The sequence below is a fragment of the Peromyscus maniculatus genome, chromosome 1 (assembly GCF_049852395.1).
Source record: "Peromyscus maniculatus bairdii isolate BWxNUB_F1_BW_parent chromosome 1, HU_Pman_BW_mat_3.1, whole genome shotgun sequence".
Classification (NCBI taxonomy): domain Eukaryota; kingdom Metazoa; phylum Chordata; class Mammalia; order Rodentia; family Cricetidae; genus Peromyscus; species Peromyscus maniculatus.
The window spans coordinates 120,249,549-120,277,501 of NC_134852.1; the positions used below are offsets into that span (position 1 = coordinate 120,249,549).

Consider the following 27,953-nt stretch of genomic DNA (forward strand, 5'->3'; position numbering starts at 1 on the left):
TTTTTCTACTGCATATGTCCCTTCCCATAGTGCATCTAATTTTAATCATATACACCCCCAATTGCATGAGACGGTAAAAGTTAACTTGACACGGTTCTGTCTCATTTCTTATGCATCTTGGATCAGCTTCTCCTGGACTAAGCTGTACTGGGAAGATGTCTGAATAGAAATTGTCCGAGTTGATGTCGCTCTGTAGACCAGGCTAGCCTCAAACTCAGAGATCGGCCTGCCTCTGCCTCCCGAGTGCTGGGGTTAAAGGTTTTCGCTGCCACTGCCTGGTCTGAAACTGTAAAGGTCTGACGTTCTTAGGAGGAGGAGACACTTGCTGGGGCTGGGTGTGCAGGCACAGTACACGCAGGGGAGGCCCTCAGGCTGCCACGCGGGCTGCTGAGACGACCCAAGCTCCGAAGAGTTCCAGGTCACCAAACTCCATGCTTGACGCCTCACCTTTGACCTTAGCTCCAAAAAAAGGTAGAAAGGCGAGGAAGGAAGGAAGGCGGAAGCCAAGGGATCTGACCCCCTGTCCCTTTGCCCCAGCGGCTGGGTACTTGGCTGGTGGCAGGAGGAGAGCCTTGGCTTGGGGTGTGGTTTGATCGACTGCCAGATGGGACGCTGGCATGTAGAAAGGTAAACTCAGACCGAGGGTGTTCCTAAGACTTTGGCCACAGTGACAGGAAAGGTAAGTTTCCATTTCTAAAGAACTGGGGTTCCTTTAGGGGTGGGGTGCAGGATTTACACTCACTCATTTCAGGTTACCACGTCTACAGTAGAGGTACAGGATGAAGGTAGCTGGACACGTGAGTCTGGGGTCAAGTTTGCAGGTATGTTATGTAGATGGTGTTTGAAGCCCTGTGAGCAGAGGTCATCAGTGAACAGGAGGGGTCTAGGTGATGGCCCTAGGTGACTCCTGGGAAGACACCTGAAGGACACCCGGGGGGCAGTGAGGCTGGAGAGAAGCAGAGGGGACGCCGTAGTTAAGCTTCGATGTTCAAAGCTGCTCAGAGGTCAGGATGACGGGGACAGGGCCGGCTGGACAAAAGCCATCGGTTTCCTGGTTCACAAGCTCTTGGCAGGGAAGGACCCGCAGCCTCTGGCTCAGGGATGCCAGCTAGCAGATGCCCAGCTGAAGGCCTCAGCAGGCCACGGGTGCAATGGCTCTTACTTAGACATCAGAGACTCCTGTCTTAACTCCTGCCCTCAGATAGGATTGAAATGGCCCAAAGAAAATGAGGGCACAGGGCCTGAGCTGTGGGGACATGAAGAACAGGACAGAACCACAGCCAACCCAGTGCCAGGACCCCCTTCGCAGGGCTCGAGACAGTCCCTCTGAGCCCCTGGTGTTGGCTGTATCTTGGAGACGCCCTCTGGGTGGCAGGAAGCTGCCACCACCTTCTTTCACCTCAGGGTCTACACTGGCACTTCTTCTCAGGCCAGATGGGGTTGGGGGTGGCCCAGAGCTGCCCCCGCCCCTTTGGGTGACTATGGGCTGTATGTTCCTTTAGCTCACTCACTTCAGAGTGGCCTTGGCAAGGCTTTCTGCCAGCTCAAATAGCGTCAACCTCTCAACAGAGACTCTCGCTACCTGTGGCCATACTTGGTAGCCTGGAAACAAAGACAATTTCCCTCACCCTCCTCCTAGTCTCATGAGCCCCCCCCCCCCTTAAACACCTGGCCCGCTTCCTCGATGCTCGCATCCCCCGGCTCCACTCTGCAGCCTGGATTCCACCCACCCCACCCCACCAATGGCACCAGAGTCAGCGGAGACCTCCTGGACACCAGATCCCCACCACGGCCTGCTTGTCCGCTTAATTATTCTGAGGCTGGCATCGAACCCATGGCCCTGTTCCTCCTGGACAAGTGCTCTACCGTTGACCCCTGCCCTCAGCCCTTTACTCTTGTTTCGTTGAGACTGTGTTTCCCCTTGTAGCCCAGGCTGCCCAGCCGGCTGGCCTTCCCTCTGGAGCCTGCCTTTTCTTCTTGGGCTCTCTACACCTTTTGTTGCCCCCATAACTCTTCCACTGCCCCCCCCCCATGCTGGCTCATTTCCCCCCCCCCCCCCCCCCCCACAGCTGACCACGTTAGTGCTCTCACAGCTGGGAATGCTCACAGCGCTTCCGTCCTGCCCCAGGCCTCAGTTTTCACCCCTACTTTTCTGTCCCGACGTTCTCCCGAGGGTCTCTGAAAGCTCGTCTTCTTCTGCTCTTGGTGCCTTGGGTTTTGGAGATTTTGCTGCCCCACTCCCTGAGACTGAGCTCTGGTCACCTCTCAGTGTCCAGCAGCTCAGTGACAGGGGCCCCCCTGGAGCCAGCTGGATGGTTTGGGAAACCGAGAAGGTCCTTTTTAAGATGGCCGTCACTCCAAGGCCAGAAATCTCATGATTTCTGTCCATCTTTACCCCTAATCACCTCTGCACAGCTCTCACACCGTGCTGTGTCCCCCCCCCCGCCCCCCTCCCCCCAGAAGAAACCGCCATCTCCCCTCGGCCCTCCAGCCTCTGAGCTGAGCTTGACTTTTTGCTCCTGCTGGGATCACAGCCTGGCACCAGGCCTGGTTTATTTGGTGCTGGGGAAGGAACCCAGGGCACTCGACCAACAGAGCCCCAGCACACCTCATGAGTGGTGGTTGGGTGGCCCTCCAGTTGTCCGTGTTGTAGTCACTGTCTCCAGGCTGTGCTTTGCTGGAGAGCAGGGGTTAATGGCCTGGAGGAGTGAGGCTTGCTCAAGACGGCGCTCCTGACCTCCATGAGGCCCAGTCTGGTCGAGCCCTCTGCGGGGCAGGAAGGGCCAACCTGCATCTGGCCTGGAGGCTTGCTAGACGTGCAGAGATCCACAGGCCTCCTGGGGACCTGGAAGAGGTTCTGAAATTTGCAGGATCAAGTTTCCGAAAACACAGGTCAGGGGCAGCAGAGCAGCTGGCAGTGGGAAGGCCAGGCCCAGCTAATTTCCTGTCAGCAAGGCCCAGAGGCCCCAGCCCCTCTCCGGGCTGGCCCCAGGGGAGGAGATGCCGCGGATGGCTCACATTCCTCGGGCTGGGGTTGTACTGAATGTGGAACCTCAGGGGACCCTGCGGAATGAGGAGATGGATCTGCTGTGGCCAGAGTGGGGGGCTGTCCAGGCATCTGTTGTTGAAGCCTTGGCTGGCTGAGGCCAAAGCCTGCAGGGTGGAAGCCGGAAGCCAGACGATATTGAGGCTACAGGAGCGCGGGGAGAAAGAAGCCTGGCCCACGCAGGGTCGCAAGGCACCACCTCCTGAGCTCAGAGCAAATTCATTTGTTTCTTGCCCAGGCCTGGATTTCCTAGAAGGCTCAGCTATGGCCGGACTGTGGGGCAGCAGGGGCCAGGCTGGGCTGGGCTTCTCTTGGAAGGGCGTCAGGGGCCCCCACATGCAGAATGGCTGATGTACCTCTAAAGTGCTCTGGTTTTGTGTGGCGGGGGTGTGAGGGGCCAAGTCATCTGGGGGCCTCTGTTCTCTACTACAAGGCTCAAGTTCCCTCCCACAGAAGGAACTTTATGTCCCGTCTGATCCCCAGGAGGGGACTATTGGACTTGAACAGCTGTCCAAGTAGCCTGGCCAGGCAGGGGTCACCGTCTCCCCTTCTGGCCTAGCTGGGCGAAGGGCACACAGGATACAATCAGTTCTGGGCTCAAATCCTAGCTCCCCTAGGCTCCGCTGTGTGGCCTTAGACAAGGTCATTTAACCCCAGAAAAGTCTCTGGCTCCCTAATATGCATGTATCCTGTCAGGGCCTGGATTCTCCCTACCTGGCCATTCTTCTCCCTCCCTCCCTCCCTTCCCTCCCCTCCCATGACCATTCTTTGGTACCCAGTAATCCATTCGGCTCCACCAGGTAGGACCCAGCCCCTGCAGGTGCCTCCTCAGCCCTTGGGCCTCATCAAGCTTGAACAGCCTCAACAGCTCCCAACCTGCCTGCCCTGAACACGCCTCGCCCCGGAGCACAGACGGGCTGGGCTTCTTTCTCTTGCCTTTGCCCATTTCACCTTTGCTCAGCCATTGCCTCATCTAAGAGTCAACATGAATGCCGCAGATCAGGAAGTCTCTGGACTCACGGCAGTCTTTCTGCTGGTTCCTGCCTGCCTCCGCCTGACTAGCTCTGGCTACCCTGGACACACAGACTTTCTTGAGGGTCCAGAGTAGCTGAACAGCATCAACACGGAGCATCAGTGGATGCTTGCTGAATGACTAACAATGGTCAGGGGTTTCATGTGGAGGCCCAAATTACTCAGGGTCAGAGAATCTGAGCTTGCTTTTCCCAGCAGGGCTGCATAAGGGGATGATTTGACCACGGGTGTGGCTACCAGGTGTTTGGAAGGGTCTACCCTTGGCTGTATGGTGTGCTTTGATCTAGCAAGGGGGAGGTCCTTTGCCACTCCCCTTGGCATGTTATAAAAATCCTTTTGAAAAAAGTCTCAAGGTTGTTGGGTATTGATCCAGGTCCTTCTGAAGCTATCCTGTGTTTCTGACTTTCTCCTCTTCACAATCTTTCTGTCTAAAAGTTTCTTATCCCTCTCTCCTCCTCATAGGAACCCTTTTGAAAGGTGGGAGCTGGCCTCCCACAGTTTTGTATGACCATTTCATTCATAGTAGGTGCCATCCTATGCTTGGGGTGGGGAAGAGGTTGAGACCACATACTGGGGTCCTGGGGAGGGAAAAGTTTTCTACCTCTCACTGGTAAATCTCCCAGCCCCCCTGTCCAGGGCCAAGCTAGTGATGGCCATGGCAGGCAGCCCCTTCCCCGAATCAACTAACTCAGCTAGAGGTGACAAGAGGTCACCAAAACCAGGTGGAACCCAGGTGAGGGTGGGTCCATGTCTGAAGGGCTGTGAGAGTTAATGTCACCAGGATAGGGTATGTGTGTGTGTGTGTGTGTGTGTGTGTGTGTGTGTGTGTGTGTGTGTATGTGTGTGAACACACATGTCTTTTACAGTACTGCTTGTGTGTGCACATGACTTCATTTTTGTGTCTCTGTCATGGCCTCCTCCCCAGGCAGCAGGCCTACATGCTCTGAGATACCTCTGCCCCATGCCTCACTCTTTGTGGTTTTTCAAGACAGGGTTTCTCTGTGTAACCCTGGCTATCCTGGAACTCGCTCTGTAGACCAGGCTGATTTGAACTCAGAGGTTTGCCTGCCTCTGCCTCCTGACTGCTGGGATTAAAGGCGTGCGCCCTCAATGCCTGGCTGACAGTGTGAGTTTGAGTCCTGAACTGTAGATTCCCGAGAAGAGCTGGGACCGGTAGGTTCTCATGGCACTGTGTAGCGGGCTAAGCCCCATTGAACCCACACTTTGAGACCCTATTTGGTACAGTGCTTACACATACAGACACCCCTTGGCTGGTGAGGATCTGTTCTGTTAAGTCAGTCCTAAGTAGAGAAAGACGAAGCCGCGTCGACCGCCACACCCACTGAGCACCCTTGCTTAGCAGCGCAGTGCATAGTAGAGTGCCAGTGGCATCTCCTTAGGGGTGGGTGCTAACTGGGGACCTCAGCTTCCTGTGGCTGCCCAGCAGCTTGCAAAAGGGCAAGCCTGAGGTGGCCTGTGACCTCTCTCCAGGGCCCATCACAGCTACTAAGTGGCCCAATACCACTAGTAAATGCATGCTGCCTGGGTGAGCAGACCGCACCCTGGCTTTGGGGCCCTGCTCACTGAAGGGGGTTCCATTCTCCAGTGCAGCTCCAGATGGGGCTCTGATATGCTCACATGCCGTTAGGCTGGGAAAAGATGTAAGGTCAAAATATGAGCTACAGTTCCTACTGGGTTTGTGTTATCTCTGCATCATTATAAAGTAAAAAAAAAAAAATCAGTTGAACCATTGTTAAGAAAGAGGCCAGCTGTATATTGTTTCAGTTTTTAAAATGTAATTTTTTTTTTGACAGGGTTTCCCTATGAGGCCCTGGCTATCCTGGAACTCACTCTGTAGACCAGGCTGGCCTCAAACTCAGAGATCCGCCTGCCTCTGCCTCCTGAGTGCTGGGATTAAAGGCGTGCGCCACCACTGCCTGGTTTAAAATACCATTTTTATTGCATTTACTTATTTTGTATTCGTGTGTGTGTGTGTGTGTGTGTGTGTGTGTGTGTGTGTGTGTGTGCGTGCGCGCACATGTGTGGTACATGAACTCCCGAGTCCCACAGTACCTGTGTGGAGGTCAGAGAACTACTGAGGAGACAGTTCTCTCCTTCCGCCCTGTGGGTCCAAGGGATTGAACTCAGGGCCCCAGTCTTGGTGGTAGGTTCCTTCATCCACTGAACCAGGCCAGCTTTCAGTTTTTATCCCTCACTTCTAGGTGAAGCAAATGGAAAGGTGGGGGAGAAGTGGGGGGCTAATGGCCCCCGGCTAGGAGCTTCTGAGTACACTGACAGCGGAGAGCTCCTGGGAGCTGATCTCTAGATCGCTGGCGGTGGCCTCGGAGCACACTTCTCAGGTAAGGCTGTGAGGGCCCCTGACCAAGGTCCGTCACTGTGGCCTGTGGGCTGCTGTTGCCGATTACTAAGGATATCCATTCTTGGGAGATGCAGAACTTCCTGACAGTTTTGGATTGATTTTTTTTTTTTTTTGAGACAGGGTCTTATGTAGTTATTCCAGGCTGGCCTCAAACTTCCTTTGTAGCTGAGGATGACCCTGTGATTCTCCAGATTCCACCAGTGCTGGGATTATAGGTTGTGGTGCTGGGGGTCAAACCCAAGGCATCTTGTATGCTAGGTAAGAACTCTACCTGAGCTGCATCCCACGCCATGTGATTTGCCACAACTTGCGAGTGGCTTGATAAGGTCATCTTGGAGCTGTTGGTCCTTCTCACAGCCTCCTGCCTTCCCTGTCCCTCATGGGCTCGCACCTGCATCCTGGTCAGACAGCCTTCCTTTGTCCTTGTCCTTCACAGGTGTTCCTCTAGAAAGCTCTTGCATGTCAGACCCAGCTTGGTGTCTGCTTCTTCTAGGATCTGAAATGGCCCAAGCAGACTAAATGGGTGGGAAGGTGAAGGAGGGCCCACCCAATATCATCTTGTTTGGTAAATGAGGTTTTGGACCATCTCCCACAGATGAGGAGGGCGCACCTGACATCATCCTGGTAGGTAGATGGGGTGCAGCTGGTCTCTGGGTCAGCTGCTGAATATACTTACTAGAAGTGACCGGGAAAAATCTCCCCTAGGAGAGGATGCTGTAGCAGGTATGGCAATTCGCTTTTGATGGTATTGATGAGGGGGTGGAGAGGGGGGCGGTAGGTACAGGATAATGGTTTTGACGGATGTACTGGCTGGTTACTGGGAACTCTGTGTTGGCGCTCTGTGGAGTCAGGAATGTAGGCTGGTCATGAGGGGTGAGGGCCAGGGGTCCCTGTGGTGGCTTATAAAGGAGCCACGTCTCCATCAGCACAGATCCAGGGGCAGCTGCGTGGCAGCAGCCCTGTGCCTCTGCCATCAGTGAGGTTCAGGGACGCATGTCCCTGAGGACATTGGCACTGTGGCCCCCCTGGTCTCTGAGCCACCAGTGGCCACCATTCTGCTGAGAGCTGTGCTCTGTGCTGAGGGCAACTGAGGCCTCAACTCTGAGGCCAAAGGTGTCCTCACTCATCCTTTGTCTTGCCAAAGACCATGATTAGAGTTGAATTCTAGAATAATCTGTAGACATGCTAGGCCAGATAGAGGGAAGAAAGACCATACTCTGAGAGAACAGTGAGAATTAACTGGCTGGGGCCAGACCACCCGAGTCTTGGTTTTAAGGGCGCTCAGTTAAAGGGGCTGAAAGGCAGCACCCTGAGGACGAGAGTGTTCCTTGTGGGGAGCCAGGGACAGGGCAGTCTCTGCTTAGGTAACCCTTAGAAGTCTGGACCAGTGTGGGCATCACTCAGTGAAGCAGACAGACCTGAGTGCCTCTGGCAGGTGGCAGAGATTATTAGAGGAGAGGACCAAGGAGCAAGCTTTCAGTACACACGCCTTTGGGGACACTTCATCCAGTCTGTAATAGGGGCCATGATGGTCTGTTCACCTCCACCACCAACTTGATGGGGTTTAGAATCATCATGGAGACGTGTCTGGGAAATGTGTTTGTGTGGTCTTTCCAGAAAGGGTTAACTGAGGACTGAAGGTCCATTCCTAGTGTGGTAGCCCCATCCCAGGGCCGAGTCCCAGGATGACTGCAAAGGGAAGAAGGCAGTCTGCCCACCACCATGCATCCCCCTCTGCCTCCAGCCATCTGGAACTCCCGACACACTGTCCCCACGAGGCAGACCACGCCTCCCAGCTGGGAAATCGCCCCCCTCCCTGAAGTTGCTTTTGTCATGGCGATGTGACAAGTAATGAACACAGGGACCTATATGGCCATTTACTCGTGTGATCGTTTCTAGGGAAAGGAGGGGCAATAACAATGCCGAAGACTAACAGAAGGGGCTCAAGTTGACATTAACTCCTAGACTGCAAGTATTATCATAGCCCATGGCCATCTGAGACATGGACTTCTCCTGAGCTGTCAATCGGCAGCCGCCCTGCCTATGATGGACGTAAATAAAAACGGCGTCTCTCTGCACTTGTGGCCAGAGGTTAGTACCACCACTGGCAATCTAGAGGATTTGGTGGTGCTGGTCCCTATTTCTCCACTTGTGTTACCAGTCTGACTCCTATAGATACACAAGGGACCCTGAAGGGAGATAGTGACCACTGGGCAAGCCTGAGGTAGTACTGTATGTGGTCGTTTGAATGTAATTGGTCCCCATAATCTCATAGGGAGTGGCACTATTAGGAGGTGTGGCTTTGTTGGAGTGGGTGACTCCTTTATTAGAGGAAGTGAGTCACTGTGGGGGTGGGCCTTGAGGTTTCCTATGCTCAGGATACCACCCAGTGTCTCAGTCAACTTCCTGTTATCTGCAAGATGCAGGACTCTTAGCTACCTCTCCAGCACTGCATCTGCCTGCACATGGCCATGCTCCCTGCCATGATGATAATGAACTGAACCTTTGAAACTGTAAGCAAGCCACCCCAATTAAATGTTTTCCTTATAAGAGGTGCCATGGACATGGTGTCTCTTCACAGCAATAAAAACCCTAAGACACCGTGCCTGGCAGCTGTGCAGATGTGAGATCACTCATAGCAGATTAATAAATATCCTTATTACCATCAGGCTCCAGGATGGCCACAGGAGGTTTGTGGGATACGGTCTCATTGACAAATGTGTCCTTTCCCTCCAATTAGAAATCAGGCTTGGGTGCACTTCATTCTCACCGAGACAACTGGGATTCATTTGTGGTTTTGCCCCCGGTGTGCCCACTCTCCTGCTTCTTCTTGTCCAAAGGCCAGGGCCATCTGAATGGGTCTCCGTATCTCAGATTCATTCATGTATCCTTGGTATCCCAGTGGGTCAATGGGAGAAGTGCTGTGTATAAAACCTGTTTCATAGGCATGTGGGGCCCATGACAGTGCACAGGCTGGCCGCTTCAGCAAAGGTTCTGAGGGATCCAGTAGTATGTTGGGATAACCCCTTCCAAGTTAAAGAAATGCCACAATAAAGAAAACACCATGCCAGACAGCCTTTTTGGAGGATTGGAGGCAACGTGTTAATTCGGGATGGCATGAAAGGCTATAGTTGTAAAGGGGCCCCACAAGAGGGAAGGACTCAGCTGAGGTTTCAGGCTGTGGTGCAAGCCACCCTGCCATTTGGATCATATGATTTGCCAGACTAGGTGAATTTGTGGTAAATCTTGTGCAAAAATTGCCATAGAGGACTTGGGGATCCTCCGTTCAGGCCACCCCAGCCACAGAGGTCTGCACACTGGTGAAGCTGCCACTCCTGAGTGGGTTTCTATAGGATTCACACCACCATAAAGTGAGGCGGGGCCTGGAGAGATGGCTCAGAGGTCAAGAGCAGTGATTGTTCTTCCAGAGGTCCTGAGTTCAATTCCCAGTAACCTCATGGTAGCTCACAACCATCTGTAATGAGCTATGGAGTCCTCTTCTGGCCTGCAGGTGTACATGCAGACACAACACTGTATACATAATAAATAAATCTCAAAACAAAACAAAACAAAACAAAAAGTGAGGCGGGCTTGGCAGTCCATCAGAGCAGGGGAAGGGTCTACTTGGGAGTGAGCCTGGGCAGGGCCAGAGGGAATGCTGAATGAGGCAACCAGAGCCTGTCCTCTGGCCTGTACATATGGCCAGAGTCAGTCCTACGTGACTGGCTGGAAGAAGGAAAAGCCTGAGTTTGGTTTATGGATAGGATGGCTTGTTTAATGGGACCAAATGTAAAGATGACAGTGGCCCCCCAACTGTGGTATAAAAGGCAGGGAGGGCTAATGAGACGGTTCAGCATGGAAAGGTGTCTGCCACCAAGCCTGATGACCTGAATTTCATTCCCAGAACCTACAGGGTTGTCCTCTGACCTCAGTACACACACTGGCTCATGCAACCCTCCATCGCGCCCCCCTCCCCAAATAAATGTGAAAAAAAATAAGGCATGGAAAAAGCTCACCTGTGGGCAGAGCTGTGAACAGTGCTTGGCTGTTTTGTGTATAAGAAACAGTGGTCCAAGGCAGTGAAATTACATACATACACGTTCCTGGGAAGGGGCTGAAAGCTTGGACATTTGGTCAGAGGCTTGTGAGTGAAGGATTGGGAATGAGAGGTGAGCTGGGTTGGGGCAGAGGCGTATGGCTGGACATTGGCACGGGAGCAGGCATGGCATGTGGTGTTTGTACCACATGTTGATGGCCATGGAAAGCACCCAATATAGAAGAGACACTGAATAAGCCAGTGGGGAGGGTTTGCACAGTTCACGTGCACCAGTTCTTGTCCCTGCCTGCACAGGACTCCTGCACACCAATGAAAACAGATGGACACCCCGCCCCTTGAATGTTCAATATGGTAGTAAAAAAGATAGGGCGCCCTGAACACCCCCGTGGGCCAAGGTAACAGTGTCAAGGTTGGTTTCTTGGGCACGCAGTAGTCCCTCTTCTTGTCTAGTAGTCTTCAGACATTAGCAGTTTGGAGGGTGATGACAATTGTTATTGACTCAGTGGCATCCTGTAAGGACTCCTGTAATGTCTCCTGGTCTAGCGCTACACTGGGTGGGACCTCTGTCTTTGGAGTGGGCATTCAGTAGGTTTCTGGAACTTGGTCATGAGGTGGTTGACCAACTTGGACTCTGTAATCAGAGTAAGTAACCTATGTTCAGAATTGCTGTGGGATGTCTTTCTGTGTGCTGAGAATATGTGTTGCTCCCATTGGCTAATAAATAAAGCTGCACTGGCCTATGGTAGGGCTGGATGGAGCCAGGCTGGAAAATCCAAGAGAGATAGAGGAGAAAGAGTGGGAAGAGATGCCAACCCGCCATTCAAGGAGCAACCATGTAATAGGACGCAGGTAAAGCCATGAAACACATGGCGATACATAGATGAACAGTAATGGGTTAAATTATATGAGCTAGCTAGTAAGAAGCCTGAGCCATAGGCCATACAGTTCGTAATTCATATTAAGCCTCTGAGTGATTATTTTATAAGCAGCTGTAGGACCGTGGGGCCGGATGGGACAGGAGAAATTTCTGGTGACAAAAAATCGGTCAGTACCCTGGAAGGTGAACCAAAGGTTACATCTGCATTGTGGCCTTTTGGCTCTTTCTGCATGCCCTCTGATGGGTGCCAGCTTCTCCAAGCATGGAGACAGCATGCCTGCTATTCCGGGGCTGCTCCTTGGACCAGCAGTCAAGTGTCACCTGGAAGTGAGTTGGAAATGGCAGGTCAAGCCTCATCCCAGACCCATGTAGTCAGAATCTTTATTTGCTTTGGTGCTGGGGACAGGAACCAGAGAGTGGTGCATGTTAAGCACATGCTCTGCTACCAAGCTGCACCCCTGACCTCTGGAATCTTCATTTTAACAAGTTGATTAGTGTATTTTCTTTTCAGTTGCTCTTTTAAATTTCAGTTTGGAATGTAAGTCCTTGCCAAGATAAAGTGCATTTGGAGTCAAAGTGACAGATGAAACCTGGGGTCTCATGCACTCTACTAATGAGCACACCCTTCTGCCTCACAAGTCCTTTATGTCATAGGTCAAAGCCTAGCAGAATTAAAGGACTGGTTCAAAGTCACATGTGAATTAAAAGAGAGCAAGCCCTTCCTGATGTGTGCTCTGCTGTGAGCACACTACAGGCTCTAGGACATCATCTGGAACAGTGGGAACAGGGCTTTGTGAAAGTACACGGTTCAATATACAGGGCTGTGCACAGATGGTACACGGCTGTTAAAACTCCTGGAATGTCCTGGGTGACAGGAAGGTCCTGTTGTCTATAATGAGCCCCGTTCAACTACATCTGCCTTCATGCTAAGAGATAATGCAGGGTAGAGCCTCTAGTAGCTTCAGGATTGGGGCGCCTCACCAGAAAGGAATGACAGAAAAAGAGGGAGTGGGAATTTTCAGTCTCTGATCTCAGGGGCGGTCAGGTGGCTGGAGTGGTCAGGGTTGACTGGCCATCAGGCTGCTGAGCCACAGCCCTCTTATCTTATGCCCTATGTGATTTCCATTTAATGACCCAGCTTTCTGTCTCCTGTAATAAACTAGCAAATATGTCTCTTTCAGTGCTGTGATTTGCACCAGCAGATTCGTACGTCTAAGGAGAGGGCTTGGTGGCATCCAGATGTATAGGTGATAGTTCCATGGACTGAGCCCTGCACCCCTGCCATCTTTCGGGAATTCCGATCAAAACTGAATTGTTGGACAGACACTTGGGGTAGGACTGGGTGGAAAAATGACATGTATTTGGGGTATCAGAACTAGTGTCTAAAACAAGAAAGCACTAGTCCAAGCCAGGATGTGCTGTATGTGTAAAATACACCCTGGCTTTTGAGGACTTATGGACAAAATATGAAATATTTTATTCCAGTTTCTTTGTATTGATGACTCTCTGAAATAGCATTTTGGATAATGGGTTATATCAAGAATGCCATTAATAATAGGGCAAGGTATGATGGCACACACCCATAAGTTGACTGAGGGCATTGACTGCTTATCAGCCCAGGCTCTTTGACAATGTTTTTATCCTATGATGGTATTATTCAATAACTCTTTAGATCACGACAGAATAACTAAAGTGTCCGTTTTCACAGAGGGAGCTAGCTGTTAGCAGTGGAAGCCCTGGTTCTGGAGTGGAAGGAGTGGGTAGGACTTGAGAGGATGGATGACTTGGCTACAGTGAGATTTATGCTAGCAAGACCCAATGGCTGCATCTCCCAGGGCCACAGCTGGGATCTGCTATAGCCTTGGCTTGTCTGTCCTCCCCCATTGGTTTGACTGCAGCTATGGAGGGTGTCTCAATACTGACTGTGAGTATCGAACCTGCTCAGCCCCTGGTTCCTGTTTCCCTGCAGAATTTCAGGGACACAGGAGGGCATTATGGCAGGTCCTAGGCTGGTCACTGAGGGAGGCCTGAGACCCCTTGGCTGGGTCATATGTACCTGGAGGCTCAAGGAGGGACTAGCACTGCTTGCCCAGGTCTCTGAAGGTCCTGGAGCACTCTTGACCTGCTGAGGCTGAGCTAAGGACCAGCATTTTTTTTTTTTTTTTTTTTTTTTTGGCAATGTAAGGTAAACTCCAGAGATTTAACCAGAGTGTCATTTAGAATTGAAACCAATTCCTTAACCTAGAAAAAGCCTGTGACCCAACAGGACGTTAATGACTTCTGCCTGTGATCTTTATAATCTGCCATACACCACAGGTGGTGAACTGTGGCCCCAAAGAGGCAGGAGCATGGCCACTAGCATAGCTTACTGGGAAGCGGAGAGGATGGTCCCAGGCTCCCCTAACTGCTGCAGAATGGTGTCCAGGACCCAGAAGCTTGTGGCTGGAGTCTAGTATCTCTGTTGCTTCCCAGGCCCAAATGGGTCACGGTTTCGATGGTCCTGTTCCATGTTGCTCCTGAGTGCTGGACAGTGCAGAATGAGCTTGATTTCACAGTACACAAGAGACATCTTTTCTTAAGAAATAAATTTAATTCTGGGTGGTTAGTGAACTTAAGGCTCGTAAAGCCTTCATGAAAGTTAAAAGAATCCAGTTACAAAAGCAGTAGTGGCCCAGTCTCAAAGGGCTGGAAGGACAATGGGCTCCGTATTTTACAAAGTACAAAAAAGGATTTCATATACAAAGAAAAATACAAATAATGTGCAAAAACTGTTTTCACAGGTGGCAAATTTATAAAATGAATACGATAAAAAATTCCTTCATTTTTATTTCCCAATTTCTTATATATTAATACAGTTCTATTTTCTAGTGTGTTGATAATTTTTAATTTGAAAACTTGATTTATTTTTAATCTACAAAGTAGTTTTTATTCTTTAAAAAGGGAACAATCTTTTATTACTAAAATCTTATGAATCAGTTTAGTTATTTTTATATTAAATTATAAGCAGGCTATCTGAAAAATCAGGATATAGAAATCATATATACATATTTTGAAATATTAGTTTGGTATTTAACATATTAACATGTCAAAACACATCAATCCGGCCACCAGGGGCCCAGCGGCTGCTCAGGTTCATGGAGGTAAACAGCACCCTTGAGTTCTCGGCTGGAGAAACAGGGTTACTGTAACCAGACAGGGGAAGCCAGTTCTCAGGAGCAGTGCTCTCTGCCTTTGTCCCGGGTGTGTGCTGGCGAGCAGCTGGCCTCGCCTCCAACTCGCTCCTCAGTTAGGAGTTCAATGCCGGTGTGCTTGTTACTTCACAGAAAGCTGTCAAGGAACAGGAGGGACGGGACAGTGCACTGTGTCCTTGGTGGTGACCAGTGGTTTGCAGTAGTGTTCCCTGCACTGGCTCAGGTCTGACCCGGCCACTGTGGCTCTTCCCATGAGAATCCTGCACACTCCCTTTGCCTGCCACTGCAGTGATGTCTCCTGCTGGGAAAGCTCCCTGGCAGGGCAGCGTCCATGAAAGCACCTTTTGGCAGCACCAGAGAACCGAACGTCTCAAAGGTGAGGCATAAAAGTAGGTGTGTCGGATGGGAACATGTGCAGGACATGTGATGACCTTTAGAGGGTATGGATTTTGTTGTCAAAAGTTCTCGAAGGAAATTATGGCCGTGGAGAACAAAAAGGACCTTCATGAGGACTCAGGTAGTAGCTACCTTGCCTAGGAGAAGATGGCAGCAAGTTTGGGAGCCTTCTCTGATGCCCGGCCACTTAAATCCAGTGGGAATGATGCTGTGAGGGGGCCTGGGCTCCTCTCCAGCCCTGTGTGACAAGGAACTGTTTCAAGGGGGGACAGGGTAAGCAGGACCTCAGGCCCTGGGTGACCACTGTCTGCTCCTGTCTGGCAGATGAGTTCCTCTAGCTCTTGTGCTTGGCCAATCATGGGCCACATCAGGCATCAGAGATGCAGCTCTGGATCCTGTCCATCCATTGCTGGGCACTCTGTCCATCCTGGGCACAGAAGTTGTAGACACGCTTGCTGGTCTTGAGCTATAGAACCGAATGACAGAGGAGCAAATATAAAGCAGGCTGTTTATGGCTTTGGGTGAGTGGCAACTAGTTCCCTCCTGATCAGACATAACTGCCTGTCCTAACATCATCTGTCACCGTGAGGTGGGCTGTGGGGTATTCTAAGGGCCATGCAAAAACAGATGACGATCTAGTCCCCGACTAACTGATTCTCAGGAGGAAGCCAGTGTCATCAAGTGGGAGGTCACATTCTCCATCCCTGTACAGGCTGTGGTGCTCTTCAACTGAAAAAAGGAGTGGAGCAGTTCCCTCAGAGCTCTGCTGCTGGGCAGGAGAGAGGCCAGAGCTCTGCACCAGCTGGCTCTGAGGCCCTCCCCATCTCCTTCCTCAAAGGCAACTCCAGGAAGACGTCAGCTTTCCTCATGTTCACTCTGCCTAACTTTCCTCTCCTCACTCCAAAGTGACTGAGTGAGTGACAGCGCTGTAGGAAAGCAGAGGATGAGACAGCCTCTGGGCAGGTGAAAGGGAAAGTCATGGGTTAGTCTGCCACTCACCCAAAGCCATAAAACCCCCATCTCGAGTGACTACCGACTCCTCTGAGGACCTGTAATGTTGGGAGGCGCTGAGAGACATGCAGGAGAACAGGAAAGATGGACTTACATCAAAGAAAGCCTTGTCACTTGTATACTTTGGGGCTCCCATGCTGGGGCTGGCAGGCATAACCATTTCTACTTCAGCCAGATCAATGTGGCCTTTACAGCTCGTGTCTTCCCCCGAGTCATAGTATCGGAGCTAGGACCAGAGAGACAGATGGGCTCAGAAGGGAATGACATGGCTTTCCACACTGTGTCTGATCACTTTCCTCTGCACCTTGCTTTTCCATGCTAACTCTGCATGGAATAATACCCTAGCATTAACAACGCTGGCTGTCTCTTACACACGCCTCTAATCCCAGTACTCGGAGCAGGGGCAGGCGGATCTCTGTGAGTTCAAGGCCAGCCTGGGCTACATACAAAGAAACTCTCTTGAAAAAACAAAAACAATAACAAAACAACAAATTCCTAGACACTGATAAATCACCTACCTAAAAATAACCAAAGGATTGCAACCAGCAAGGCACAGGAGAAACACCACCTAGCTACAGACATCTAGAATCTCCTCAGCCTTGTCTGACAAATGAAATTATTGAGAGTCCGCTCTTAGTCTGAGAAATACTACAGTGGCTGGCAATGTCTAGCAAGACACTGAGACTCCCATATGCTGTTACTGGGAACACAACTTATTAGAAACAATTTAGAGATGTCGGCTAGGATGAATGCTTGTGTCTGGAACCATTTCTCTCTCCTCTGCTTCCCCACAGGAACAGGAAATGCTGTGACCTCCATGGGTACTGCCTTTGTGAGCTCAGCACCGAACACTGGCTCTCGAAGTGACAGCATGGCCATGAGATGGGCACAGGACAAGGAAGGCTCTGAAATGCAGTCGGCTGGCAAGCAGGATAATGGTGCAGAAGAACATCACCGACAGCTCCGAGCTGCCGGCTCTGTGGCTGTTAGAGCTTTATGAGCTGTTTAAGTTTGGCACAATAATCATGTATTCCTTTGGAATAAGAAGAAATGAAGTATTTTAAAAGCTGAAGAGCTTGCTGGTGAGAGCCTTCTTGGCCTAGCCCTGCTTCCTTCCAGTGTGCACAGCAGGGCTGTGATTGGCATTTCCATTCCTGTGGCTCTTGACCCACGCCCACCCCAGGCATGGTATGAGCAGGACTAAATGGAAAAACTAGATATCTTCCATGCTAAAGAAATCCAGAAGATGGTAAGAATACAAGTATCATTTGATGTAATTTTAAATTATAGGAAAATCATGATTTTTTTCCTATGTTATATTTAGTGGTTCAATGGAACTTTTCTACACCGTGAAGGGTCTATGATTTCAAGGACACTGCTGTTTTAAAGTACAGCTCTAAAAGGGCTTCTATTTGTATATTTGAAAATCTCAATATTCTTAAGGGTCAACAAACAAAAAACCAACAAAGCCCCTGAGCCAGAGGAGAAGGTGGCCCCACACCAGTCTTGCTCTGGAAGGATCCTCTTGATGCTGTCCTACGGGAGTGCTGTCAGGGCACAGACAACAGCAGCGGTGGTTCTCAGCCTGTGAGTTGTGACCTCCTTGGGGGTTGCATAACAGATGTTTACATTACAAGCCGTAACAGTAGCAAAATACAGTTCCGAAGTAGCAACAAAAATAATTGTATGGTGGGGGTCACCATAACGTGAGGAACTGTATTAAAGGGTGCAGCATTAGGAAGGTTGAGAACCATTGTCTTAGGTCCTTCCTGATATACTCTGCATTTTGACCACAGCCAAGTTGGCCTAAACAAAGGTTTCACTTCTCTTGCAAATGAAGGGTGTTCAGGGCAGAAGGTTTGAATAAGAGTCCCTTGAGATTACAGGAGCAAAGAGCTGGAAGTTTAACCTACATGTAGCAGCAAGGACAAAGAGTAAAGCATGCCAAGGAGTTCATAAGTTAGAGTGAAGGTCTAATCTAGCCTGCTGTGAATCCCAGGGCTGGGTGTGCACCTCCACTCCCAATGCTCCCATCTTTGAAGAATAGCACTTCCTTGCTAAATAACCAGTACAGTGAGGTAGAGTCCAAAAAATGGTGGATAAATCTGTTATAACTGGATGTTTTCTGCAGCAAAGATGGACAGCTGTACCCTGGGAGGGAAGGCGGTACCTAGCTCATATGTGCATGCAACAGGCTAATGCTCCCAGATGCTTCCAGACCTGAGTGTTAACGAGGAGACATTTACCTTAGTCATCAGGGAAATGCAAATCAAAACAACTCTGAGAGACCACCTTACACCTGTCAGAATGGCTAAACCAAAAACACTGAAGACAGCTTGTGCTGGAGAGGATGTGGATCAAGGGGAACACTCCTCCACTGTTGGTGGGAGTGCAAACTTGTACAACCACTCTGGAAATCAGTATGGCGGTTTTTCAGAAAATTGGGAATCGATCTACCTTAAGACCAAGCCATACCACTCTTGGGCATATACCCAAGGAATGCTCAATCATACCACAAGGGCACATGCTCAGCTATGTTCATAGCAGCACTATTTGTAATAGCCAGAACCTGGAAACAACCTAGATGCCCCTCAACTCAAGAATGGATTAAGAAAATGTGGTACATATACACAATGGAGTACTACTCAGCAGAGAAGAACAATGACATCATGAAATTTGTAGGAAAATGGATGGAACTAGAAAATATCATCCTGAGTGACGTAACCCAGACTCAGAAGGACAAACATTGTATGTGCTCACTCATAAGTGGATACTAGATGTAAAGCAAAGGATAACCAGACTGCAACCCACAGATCCAGGAAGGCTACCTAGCAGGGAGGACCCTAGGATGACTGTGGCTTATAATAAGATTTGGTTTTGCCCAGTAACTGGGCATGCTTTAGTGAAACATTTCACTATTAGGATAAGAATTTGTACTGTATCAAGCTGATGAAAGGATATGCTGGCTGTACTTTCTGGAGGGGGAGGGGCTAAATCTTTTTAGATTATGGATTAGCCTATAGAAAAATGTCTGCTGTAATCAAACAGTGAAGGGGAAGATGAATAGGAATCTCATACAACTTAACTAAAAACTCTCTGAACAGATGAAGATAGGTTTCTTCTGTATTTCAGAATCTAATCAATATTTATATGTATAATTCAGCTATTTGGCTTAAAAAGGTTTATTAGGAAATGTTATCATTTTTACTATTTTCTACAGAGAAAATATTTTCCAGTTCCAAATAAAAAAAATAATAAATTTAAAAAGAAGAAGAGACATTTATGCATTAAGAGTGCTAGTGTTCTGAACATGCTGGGCTCTGGGTAGAGGCTACTTTAAAATTTCCTCCCAACAATTACTGCCAGGGACATTTTGGGCCTTGGAAGAGCCACCATCTACAAAGGTGAAGCCCTAGGTGACCATGCTGTATGTGAGAAATACATAAGCAGGGCTTGTGATGAGCCTAGACAGGAGTAGTTTCTTCAGGTCTTACCTGGTGTTTTGTTACATCTAAAACAAACCAACGGGGTTTCCAACCCTTCAGCAAAGCTCCTCTTTTGTACAGCGTTCCTTCAAAGGATCTAAAAGAAAGGGCAACAAGACAGTTTATTCTGACTTCGTTACAGAATCAAACAGACTGCCTTCTGTTTGTCAGGTTTCTGTCTCCCTAATGAGCTCTCCCAGGAGTTCTGGCCCTAGCCCTTTGGAGCCTGACTCCTTCTGCTGGGACCACCACACTCCCCTGTGTATCTACGAATTCTTGGTTTCCATGCTTTCTGCTATGCCAGGAGTGCTGAAACACCAAGGAGAAACAGAGCTGGAAAGAGAAGTCTGAAGATGTTGTGAGAGACACTAGCATGTCTTTGGCATCCTAGTTTATGTGAGTAAACTTCTTTTGCCAGGATGAGTGGGATTTCTGATGTGTGCCACTGAAAAAGTATTGCCTGACACACATTCTCTCAAATATTGACACCCCCGACCCAAGAACCATCTAAACAAAGCATTTAAGAAAAACAAAAACCCACAGAATGAAAGCAAATCCATCTCAAGTCTGACAGGCTATTTGTCCAGGGCTGGCTGAGGCCCTGTCAGGACCCAGCAATGTCACCTGTTCTCATCGTTCTTGGATGTGTACTGGCTGTAAAGCGTGGCTGCCCTGTGCTCTACGCCATTGGACGGGGCGACGGTGGCGTTCTGATCCTCGCCAGTGCTGTGGTCCAGTGGGTGCAGCACAGGCCTCTTCTGATAAGAAGGCACGTTGGTAGACACAAGTCCTGGGGACCCCGATGAGTGTCTTTGGGACTGAGAAAGACAGAACAGGGCTAGGACAGTTTCCCAGAGGCTTAGGGATTGGCTGATAATTTCATTTATACAAATGTATCTCAGGGTAAAAACTGACTAGTGAGCGAACACATGTCAAACATTTATCCTTTTTTTTTTTTTAATGAAAAGTAGAAACAACCTAATACCCATTATTTGGGGACTGGTAAAAAAATAAACAACTGTTACTCCTTTGCAATGGAGCTCTAGACAACAACCAAAATCATGCAAACAAATAGCATGTATGCCAACAAGAAGGCAGGTTTTCAAATATCACATACAATAAATCTCGTATTTCTAGGTTATACATTGTGGGTAATTTTCAACTCTTGGTAACCTGTGTACTGTTATTTTAAAAATGAAAGTAGGATGTATATCATTAAAAAATCTAGAAACAACTTTATTTTTCTGGGGTAAAAGGCCACAGGTGGATGATGATGCTTTATGCCCAAGTGGCAATAGTTCCTGCACAGCTACGTGAAGGTAAGATGGAACCCGGAGGCCCTTTCATCAAGGGCCTTCTTCTCAGGCCACTGGTCTTGTCTCTCTTCCCTGAAATGCTCTTCAGAACACTCATGCAACCTCGCTTCCCTGTGCTGGGCTGGGAGTCAGTCTGCTGTGGCTGTGAGTGGTGGCCCTGCCAGTCAGTAGCTGTGAGACTTCTCTGCATTCCTCCTTGTGCACGAGGTACAAACCGTGCTCACTGTGGCCTGCACAGGGCTCAGTCCCCTGGGCATATCATATGCTTGATAACTGTTTCTAGTAACAGGAATAGGAACTGGGGGATGAGAAAAAGGAAGCAAACAGAACAGGAAGTTTGGGAAACAGAAAGTAGTTTAGGTTGTCATCTTAGAATATTTCTCTTTGCTTGTTTCTCTGGAGCAAACATGGGCTTGGCATTCCCTGTGCTTTGTGGAAGGCCAACAGAGACCACAGTGGCACCAAGATAGAGAACCCGTAATTTCCTCTGGACTCAGTGCCTGAGACATGTGCATTATGTCACTGTGGGGAGTGAGACATTCAGGAAGCATTTGGTCATCTGGAACGTTCTGCATTGAACCCTCACGGTATGACCCTTCTCTACCATTTTCTCTGGGTCATGGGCTGTGGGCTCCATCTGACCTAACACTTTCCAAAGCTCAGGGGGCTTTGCCAACTCACATGGTCTGTTCTTGGCTCCTCCTTAAGGTCCGTGGTTACTTTATCCCATAGCTGGTGCCATTTCTCAGGAGTTTGGTTCAATTTATGCTCCAATTTTTCAATTTCCTGCAAAGAAATGAAAAGGACAGTTTTGACAGATGAGTATTTTACACAAGGTAGAGTGTGCCTGGAGACACAGGTTTCTTCTGTCCTGGGCCCAGATGAGCAGCGTGGCTAGAGTAGAGCTGGATTTGATGATTTATTAGGACTCAGCAGGGATTTTTTTTTAAAACAGACTGAGTTAAATAATAAGCCATGGAGTGTGTGTCTCAGACACCTTCTTCACTCTTGGACAGCCTATGGGAAATCTGATGACTAAAGCGAAAGGCCTACCGTGGGCCTATGTCCTAACCCTAATGGCTAAGGCAGTTAAGAAGTTTTTCTTGACAGAGAAGCCCTCAACTTTGGTGACTTAAACCAGATGTGCAAAGAATGAACTAAGGGATGCTCATGAAAATGATTCCCTCTGACAGGTTCTGAGACAGCCATCACTGCAGCACAGTATTCCTGGCTTGGAAACAGAGGGGACTCTTTATCAACTGTCTGACCCACATCAGAACCCAAAGCTGTCCCAGTGGCTACTGCCAGGATGGCTCACTCCAGAATCTGTCTTGCAGAACGTGTCCCATCGGCCATCAGCTACCCATATTTCTAACAAAGGGAAGTAAAGCACCCACAAAAGCCATTGCCTAGGCCTAATTCTAACAGCCTAGGCAGGCAATGCTGCTGGGAAGCCATCAGAAGGGAAACTGCTGTTTTCCCAGCTGCTTCCTTGTAGCACTTTTTTTTTTTGGTTGTTTGAGACAGGGTTTCTTTGTGTAGCTTTGGTGCCTGTCCTGGATCTCACTGTGTAGATCAGGCTGGCCTCGAACTCACAGAGATCCACCTGGCTCTGCCTCCCGAGTGCTGGGATTAAAGGAGTGTGCCACCGCTGCCTGGCATGCAAAGCCACTTTTATGGGTATCTTTGCCAATCATTAAGTGTGGTGCCCACTGCTGCGCAGAATCAAGGCTGGATTCTTCAGATTCAGAGTGTTAACTAAGACAGAGCCCAGAGTAAGGGAGCCATTATAGGTAGGAGTATGCAAGGCAGGCTAAGCTGTTCCCTTGGGGCCCTAGTGCCTGTGGGTATGTCTACACATTGCTGACTTACACTGAAAAGTCTGGTGAGGGCATCTGGCTGGCTGCAGCTGATGTCATCATAGCATGGCCACACTGTTCTCCTTTGACTCTGGGGCCCAACTCCTCCAGCTATATCCGATTCTTCAGAGGGAAAATGCTTGGGGGTCAGCATCATCCAGTCGTATGAAGGACCTGCAGACAGAGTCTCCTCTGTGTAGTAATCCCACTTCTTGAGACTGGAGACATTTACATTAGGCTTCAGGGCCTGTTTAAAGAGAATTCTGAAATGTAATTTTCTCTCAACCCTGAAGTGTTTACTGCCAGGCCAGCCCCCTACATTTGCAGGGTGCAGAGCAAATTTATAAATTTCACCTAAATATTTCAAACTTCTACATCAAGAGAGCATGAAATAAAACATGTTTACCCTCTTTGCCCAACAAATGTAACTTCCTAATGATTTGGAAGGTCAGATTCAAATAAAGCGCTCTTGGGTTCCTCATAATTCTATACTATGAAGTAGTGACACAGGGGGAGATGGGTCCCCAGCTCACAGGTCTTGGTTTAACCTCCCCCCCCCCCCCCCCCCCGACCTCACACGAACATTTGTGTATACCCTAGGCCACAAAGTCAAACTCTGCTCATTCCATGTCAGGCAGCTACTTGGTTCCTCTGGGCCTTGGGACTTGGGCAAGTAGACTGGTGAGTGGCTTGGGTTCAGACCAGGGATGTGGAGTACCCAGAGCAAAGATTAGATGAGGAGAGGCCACCTAAAAATGAGCATTTGGTTTCTTGGTGAAGGTCTCACCAGAGAAAGGCCAGAGTTCTAATGCATGGTCCAGGGCAGGGACCTCTGCATCCCCTAAGTACTGAAGTTCTGCTTATCAAACCTACCCAGGCCCCAAGTATTTGATTTATGTATGGTATAAAACAGTTCCCATCTATGAAATTTATTGATGTTTATGAGACAGTCTTGCTATGCAGTCCTGGCTGGCCTCAAACTTGTGATTCTCCTGCTTCTATCACTCAAGTGATACGACTAGAGGCATGTGCCACCACGCTGAGCCCCAGGAGTAATTTAAAAGATGAAATTATGGGCTGGAGACAGGGTTTAGCTGTTAAGATCTGAGTTCACAGCACGTCAGGCAGTCAAACCTGCCTGTTGCAAGCCTAGGTCATGCAGATGACATGACCAAGCCTTGCTGCCCCGTCCTCTGGCATAAATATGACATATCTGCCATAATGTCAGTGCTTCCCGAGGCCCTTCCGCAGGTTTACCATACACTAAAGCATTGAAGATTTGTCAGCTGTGGCCTGGTGTGGTGACACACCTTTATTCTACAGAGGTAAAATTGCTTTGTTTTGATTGTACTGACATTACCTCTAAGTTTCAGAGACTAGCTCCTAGTATTTGCATCAAGCATTTAGTGAACAGTCTCCATTTCCATTACAACCCAAACCTATGCCATCTTAAACTTTTAAATACCTTTGGTCTGAAACCTCATCAGATGTTTACATATACTGAAATGAAGAGAAACTTTTCTACAAAACCTTCAGACGATAAGACCCAGGTGACTTCACTCTACCTCTGTTTCCACTGGTGAATATAAGTAATTGAAGAAGATGGGGCTCCGCTTGTGCATCTTGTCAATGCACTCCCAAATACAAACTCCTTTCTTGGCATGCTTGTCACCTTTATCATCAAATAAAGTTCCTGAAATTAAAAAAACCATCAAAATGGAGAGAAATTGAAATTTTGTCTAAAAGTATGAATCACATAGAAGAGGAAAAAGTGAAATTCTTACGTCTCTGAAATCAGCAGCAAATGTACAGAAATCTCAAGAGCTAACTGCCAACAGAAACAGGGACAAGCAGGTCAAGCCTTCAGGAAATGTGGGACAGGGTCTTGGCAGGGCTGTCCCCCTCATGTCCTGCTTCTGAATGTATAGCCACAAAGGAGACAGGCTATACATTTCTTAAGAGAAAATGGACTTATTAACTGATGCAGCTCAGTTGAAAATGTAGTTTTATGCTTCTTTAAAAAACTTGTTTATTATGGAACTCGCTGAGCGTCATGGACTCAGAGCTGCTTGTAGCTGGAGAGCTTCTCTCCAGGTCCCACCAAACCCCTGCAGTGCGTCAGACAACCCACGTATAAAATAATCACTCAGGCATCACCATCCCTGACCTCAAACTCTACTATAGAGCTATAGTAATAAAAACAGCTTGGTACTGGTATAAAAACCAGCATACAGACCAATGGAATTGAATTGAAGACCCTGACATTAATCCATACACATATGAACACCTGGTTTTTGACAAAGGAGCCAAAACTATACAATGGAAAAGAGAAAGTATCTTCAACAAATGGTGTTGGCATAACTGGATCTCAATATGTAAAAGATTACAAATAGATCCATATCTGTCACCATGAACAAAACTCAAGTCCAAGTGGATTAAAGACCTGAACATAAATCCAGTTACACTAAACTTAATAGAAAAGAAAGTAGGAAGCACTCTTGAACGCATTGGCACCGGAGACCATTTCCTAAATAAAACACCAACAGCACAGACCCTGAGCACAGCAATTAATAAATGGGACCTCTCGAAACTGAGAAGCTTTTGCAGGGCAAAAGACACAGTCAATAAGACAAAAAGACAGCCAACAGAATGGGAAAAGATCTTCACCAACCCCACATCTGACAGAGGATTGATCTCCACAGTATATAAAGAACTCAAGAAACTAGACATCAAAATACTGAACAGTCCAATTAAAAAATGGGCTAAAGAGCTAAACAGAGAATTCACAAAACAAGAAATACAAATGGCTGGAAGACATTTAAAGAAATGCTCAACATCCTTAAACATCAGAGAAATGCAAATCAAAACGACTCTGAGATACCACCTTACACCTGTCAGAATGGCTACAATCAAAAACACCAATGACAGTCAATGTTGGAGAGGATGTGGAGCAAAGGGAACACTCCTCCACTGTTGGTGGGAATGTAAACTTGTACAACAACTGTGGAAATCAGTGTGGCGGTTTCTCACAAAACTAGGAATCGAACTACCTCAAGACCCAGCCATACCACTCTTGGGCATATACCCAAGGAATGCTGATTCATACCATAAAGATACATGCTCAGCTATGTTCATAGCAGCACTATTTGTAATAGCCAGAACCTGGAAACAACCTAGATGCCCGTCAACGGAAGAATGGATGGAAAAAATGTGGTACATATACACAATGGAGTACTACTCAGCAGAGAAAAACAATGAAAGCATGAAATTTGCAGGCAAATGGATGGAACTAGAAAAAATCATCCTGAGTGAGGTAACCCAAACCCAGAAAGACAGACATGGTATGTACTCACTCATAAGTGGATTCTAGATATAAAATAAAGAACAATCAGACCACAACCCATAGAACCATAGAGGCTATATATATAGCATGGAGGTCCCTAGGACGACTGTGGCTTATAATAAATTTCGGTTTTACTCAATTATTGAAAAAAAAATAGCCAAATGAATAGAAACACATGAACTATGAACCAAAGGCTGAGGGGCCCCCAGCTGGATCAAGCCCTCTGAATAGGTGTGACAGTTGATTGGCTTGATCAGTTTGGGAGGCAACTAGGCAGTGGGACCAAGTCCTGTGCTCATTGCATGAGTTGGCTGTTTGAAACCTGGAGTTTATGCAGGGACACTTGGCTCAGTCTGGGAGGAAGGGACTGGACCTGCCTGGACTGAGTCTACCAGGTTGATTGCAGTCCTCGGGGGAGGATTTGCCCTGGAGGAGGTGGGAATGGGGGGTGGGACAGGGGTAAGGGGAGGGGGTGGGAGGGGGGAGAATAGGGGAACCTGTGGCTGATATGTAGAACTGAATGGTATTGTAAAATAAAATAAATAAAATTAAAAAAAAATCACTCAGACGCTTATATTACTTATAAACTGTATGGCTGTGGCAGGCTTCTTGTTATCTACTTTTTAAAAAAATCTTAAATTAACCCATTTTTATAAATCTATACCTTGCCACGTGGCTTGTGGCTTACCAGCATCTTCACATGCTGCTTGTCATGGTGGCAGCTGGTAGTATCTCTCTGTCTCAGCCTTCCACTTCCCAGAATTTTTTTCTCTCCTTGTCCCACCTATACTTCCTTCCTGGCTACTGGCCAAACAGCATTTTATTTATACAGAGCATTATCCACAGCACTGGAGAGTTTTCTCTCCAGGTTCTGCCAAGCCCTGACAGTCCCTTAGCCCATTTATAAAATAAACATACAGACGCTTACATTATTTAAACTGCTTGGCCATTAGCTCAGGCTTATCATTGTCTAGCTCTTACTCTTATATTTAGCCCATTTTTATTAATCTATATTTTGTCATGTGGCTCGTGGCTTATTGGTACCTTACATCTTCCTTGTCGTGGCGGCAGCTGCAGTCTCCCCCTCTGCCTTCCTGTTCCCTCAGCTGCTGGATCAGTCCGAGAAGGCAGAGGTGGAGGAAACACTCAAGAGACTTCAGAGCCAGAAAGGAGTGCAGGGAATCATCGTGGTGAACACGGAAGGCATTCCCATCAAGAGCACCATGGATAATGCCACTACTACACAATGTGCCAACCTCATGTACAACTTCATCTTGAAGGCATGGAGCACTGTGAGTGAAATTGACCCCCAGAATGATCTAACCTTCCTTCAAATTCGCTTCAAGAAAAATGAAATTATGGTTGCACCAGATAAAGACTATTTCCCGATTGTGATTCAGAATCCAACTGAATAACTGAATTAAGCCACTGTCTTGGCTTTCTGTTTCATTCCTTAATTTAACATCCCCCAGAATAATAGTGTTAATCATGTCAGTGGGCACAGGGTGGTTGCCTGAGAGCCCACATAGACCATGCCATTGATCAATGGTAGCTTTGCCCAATCCAACAAGGAGTGTCTCTGGTGATCCAGTCAGTTCTCATTTCCAGGCTTATGATAAGCCCACACACAGCTTCCGTCTGACCTTCAGTTCACTATGTCACCCTTGGAAAGCCTATTTTTTTCTTTGACTAAAAATAACTTCAAAATTAAAAAAAAAACTTGTTTATTATGAAGCAATTGAAAGCATATTCTTGGTTAAAAGTTTACTTGTACTATAAATGATAGTCATAGAAACTCTGAAAGACAGAGGTTGTGTTCTGTTTCCTTGATACATGAACTTAGATTCTGATACCACCCCCAGGGTTTCTCTGTGTAGCCCTGGCTGTCCTGGAACTCACTCTGTAGATCAGGCTGGTCTTGAACTCAGATTCACCTGCCTCTGCCTCCCTATGGACCACC

The 27,953-nt window shown here is 48.2% G+C and overlaps 2 protein-coding genes across 15 annotated transcripts in view; one reads left to right on the plus strand and one right to left on the minus strand.

Moving 5' to 3' along the window:
- Nucleotides 1-342: 342 nt before the first annotated feature.
- LOC102912445 (dynein light chain roadblock-type 1-like) lies at nucleotides 343-27,948 on the plus strand. 7 transcript variants are annotated; one of them, XR_013044085.1, is made up of 3 exons: nucleotides 343-679; nucleotides 6,301-6,438; nucleotides 7,054-19,267. XR_013044085.1 is itself a non-coding variant. In XM_042281912.2 (2 exons), exons 1-2 carry the CDS (start codon nucleotides 17,195-17,197, stop codon nucleotides 27,406-27,408), a joined length of 354 nt encoding a protein of 117 aa, XP_042137846.1. In that variant the 5' UTR covers nucleotides 16,215-17,194; the 3' UTR covers nucleotides 27,409-27,948. The 7 variants fall into 7 exon arrangements, 1 of the variants encoding a protein (XP_042137846.1); XR_013044088.1 differs by lacking the exon at nucleotides 343-679 and adding an exon at nucleotides 27,100-27,230 and having other exon boundaries at nucleotides 2,494-6,438; nucleotides 7,054-19,871; XR_013044090.1 differs by lacking the exon at nucleotides 343-679 and adding an exon at nucleotides 19,647-20,106 and having other exon boundaries at nucleotides 2,494-6,438; nucleotides 7,054-17,239.
- Nucleotides 13,963-27,953, minus strand: part of Sbf2 (SET binding factor 2) — a 349,435-nt gene continuing 335,444 nt past the window's right edge. For all 8 annotated transcript variants that reach the window (XM_076550122.1, XM_076550109.1, XM_076550106.1 and 5 more), the window contains 7 exons: nucleotides 24,216-24,343; nucleotides 22,664-22,897; nucleotides 21,473-21,577; nucleotides 20,100-20,293; nucleotides 19,485-19,572; nucleotides 16,085-16,216; nucleotides 13,963-15,445 (listed from right to left, as the gene is read on the minus strand). In XM_076550122.1, coding sequence (XP_076406237.1) covers nucleotides 15,347-15,445; nucleotides 16,085-16,216; nucleotides 19,485-19,572; nucleotides 20,100-20,293; nucleotides 21,473-21,577; nucleotides 22,664-22,897; nucleotides 24,216-24,343 — 980 coding nt within the window. In that variant the 3' untranslated portion in view covers nucleotides 13,963-15,346. The remainder of the gene's footprint in view (nucleotides 15,446-16,084; nucleotides 16,217-19,484; nucleotides 19,573-20,099; nucleotides 20,294-21,472; nucleotides 21,578-22,663; nucleotides 22,898-24,215; nucleotides 24,344-27,953) is intronic.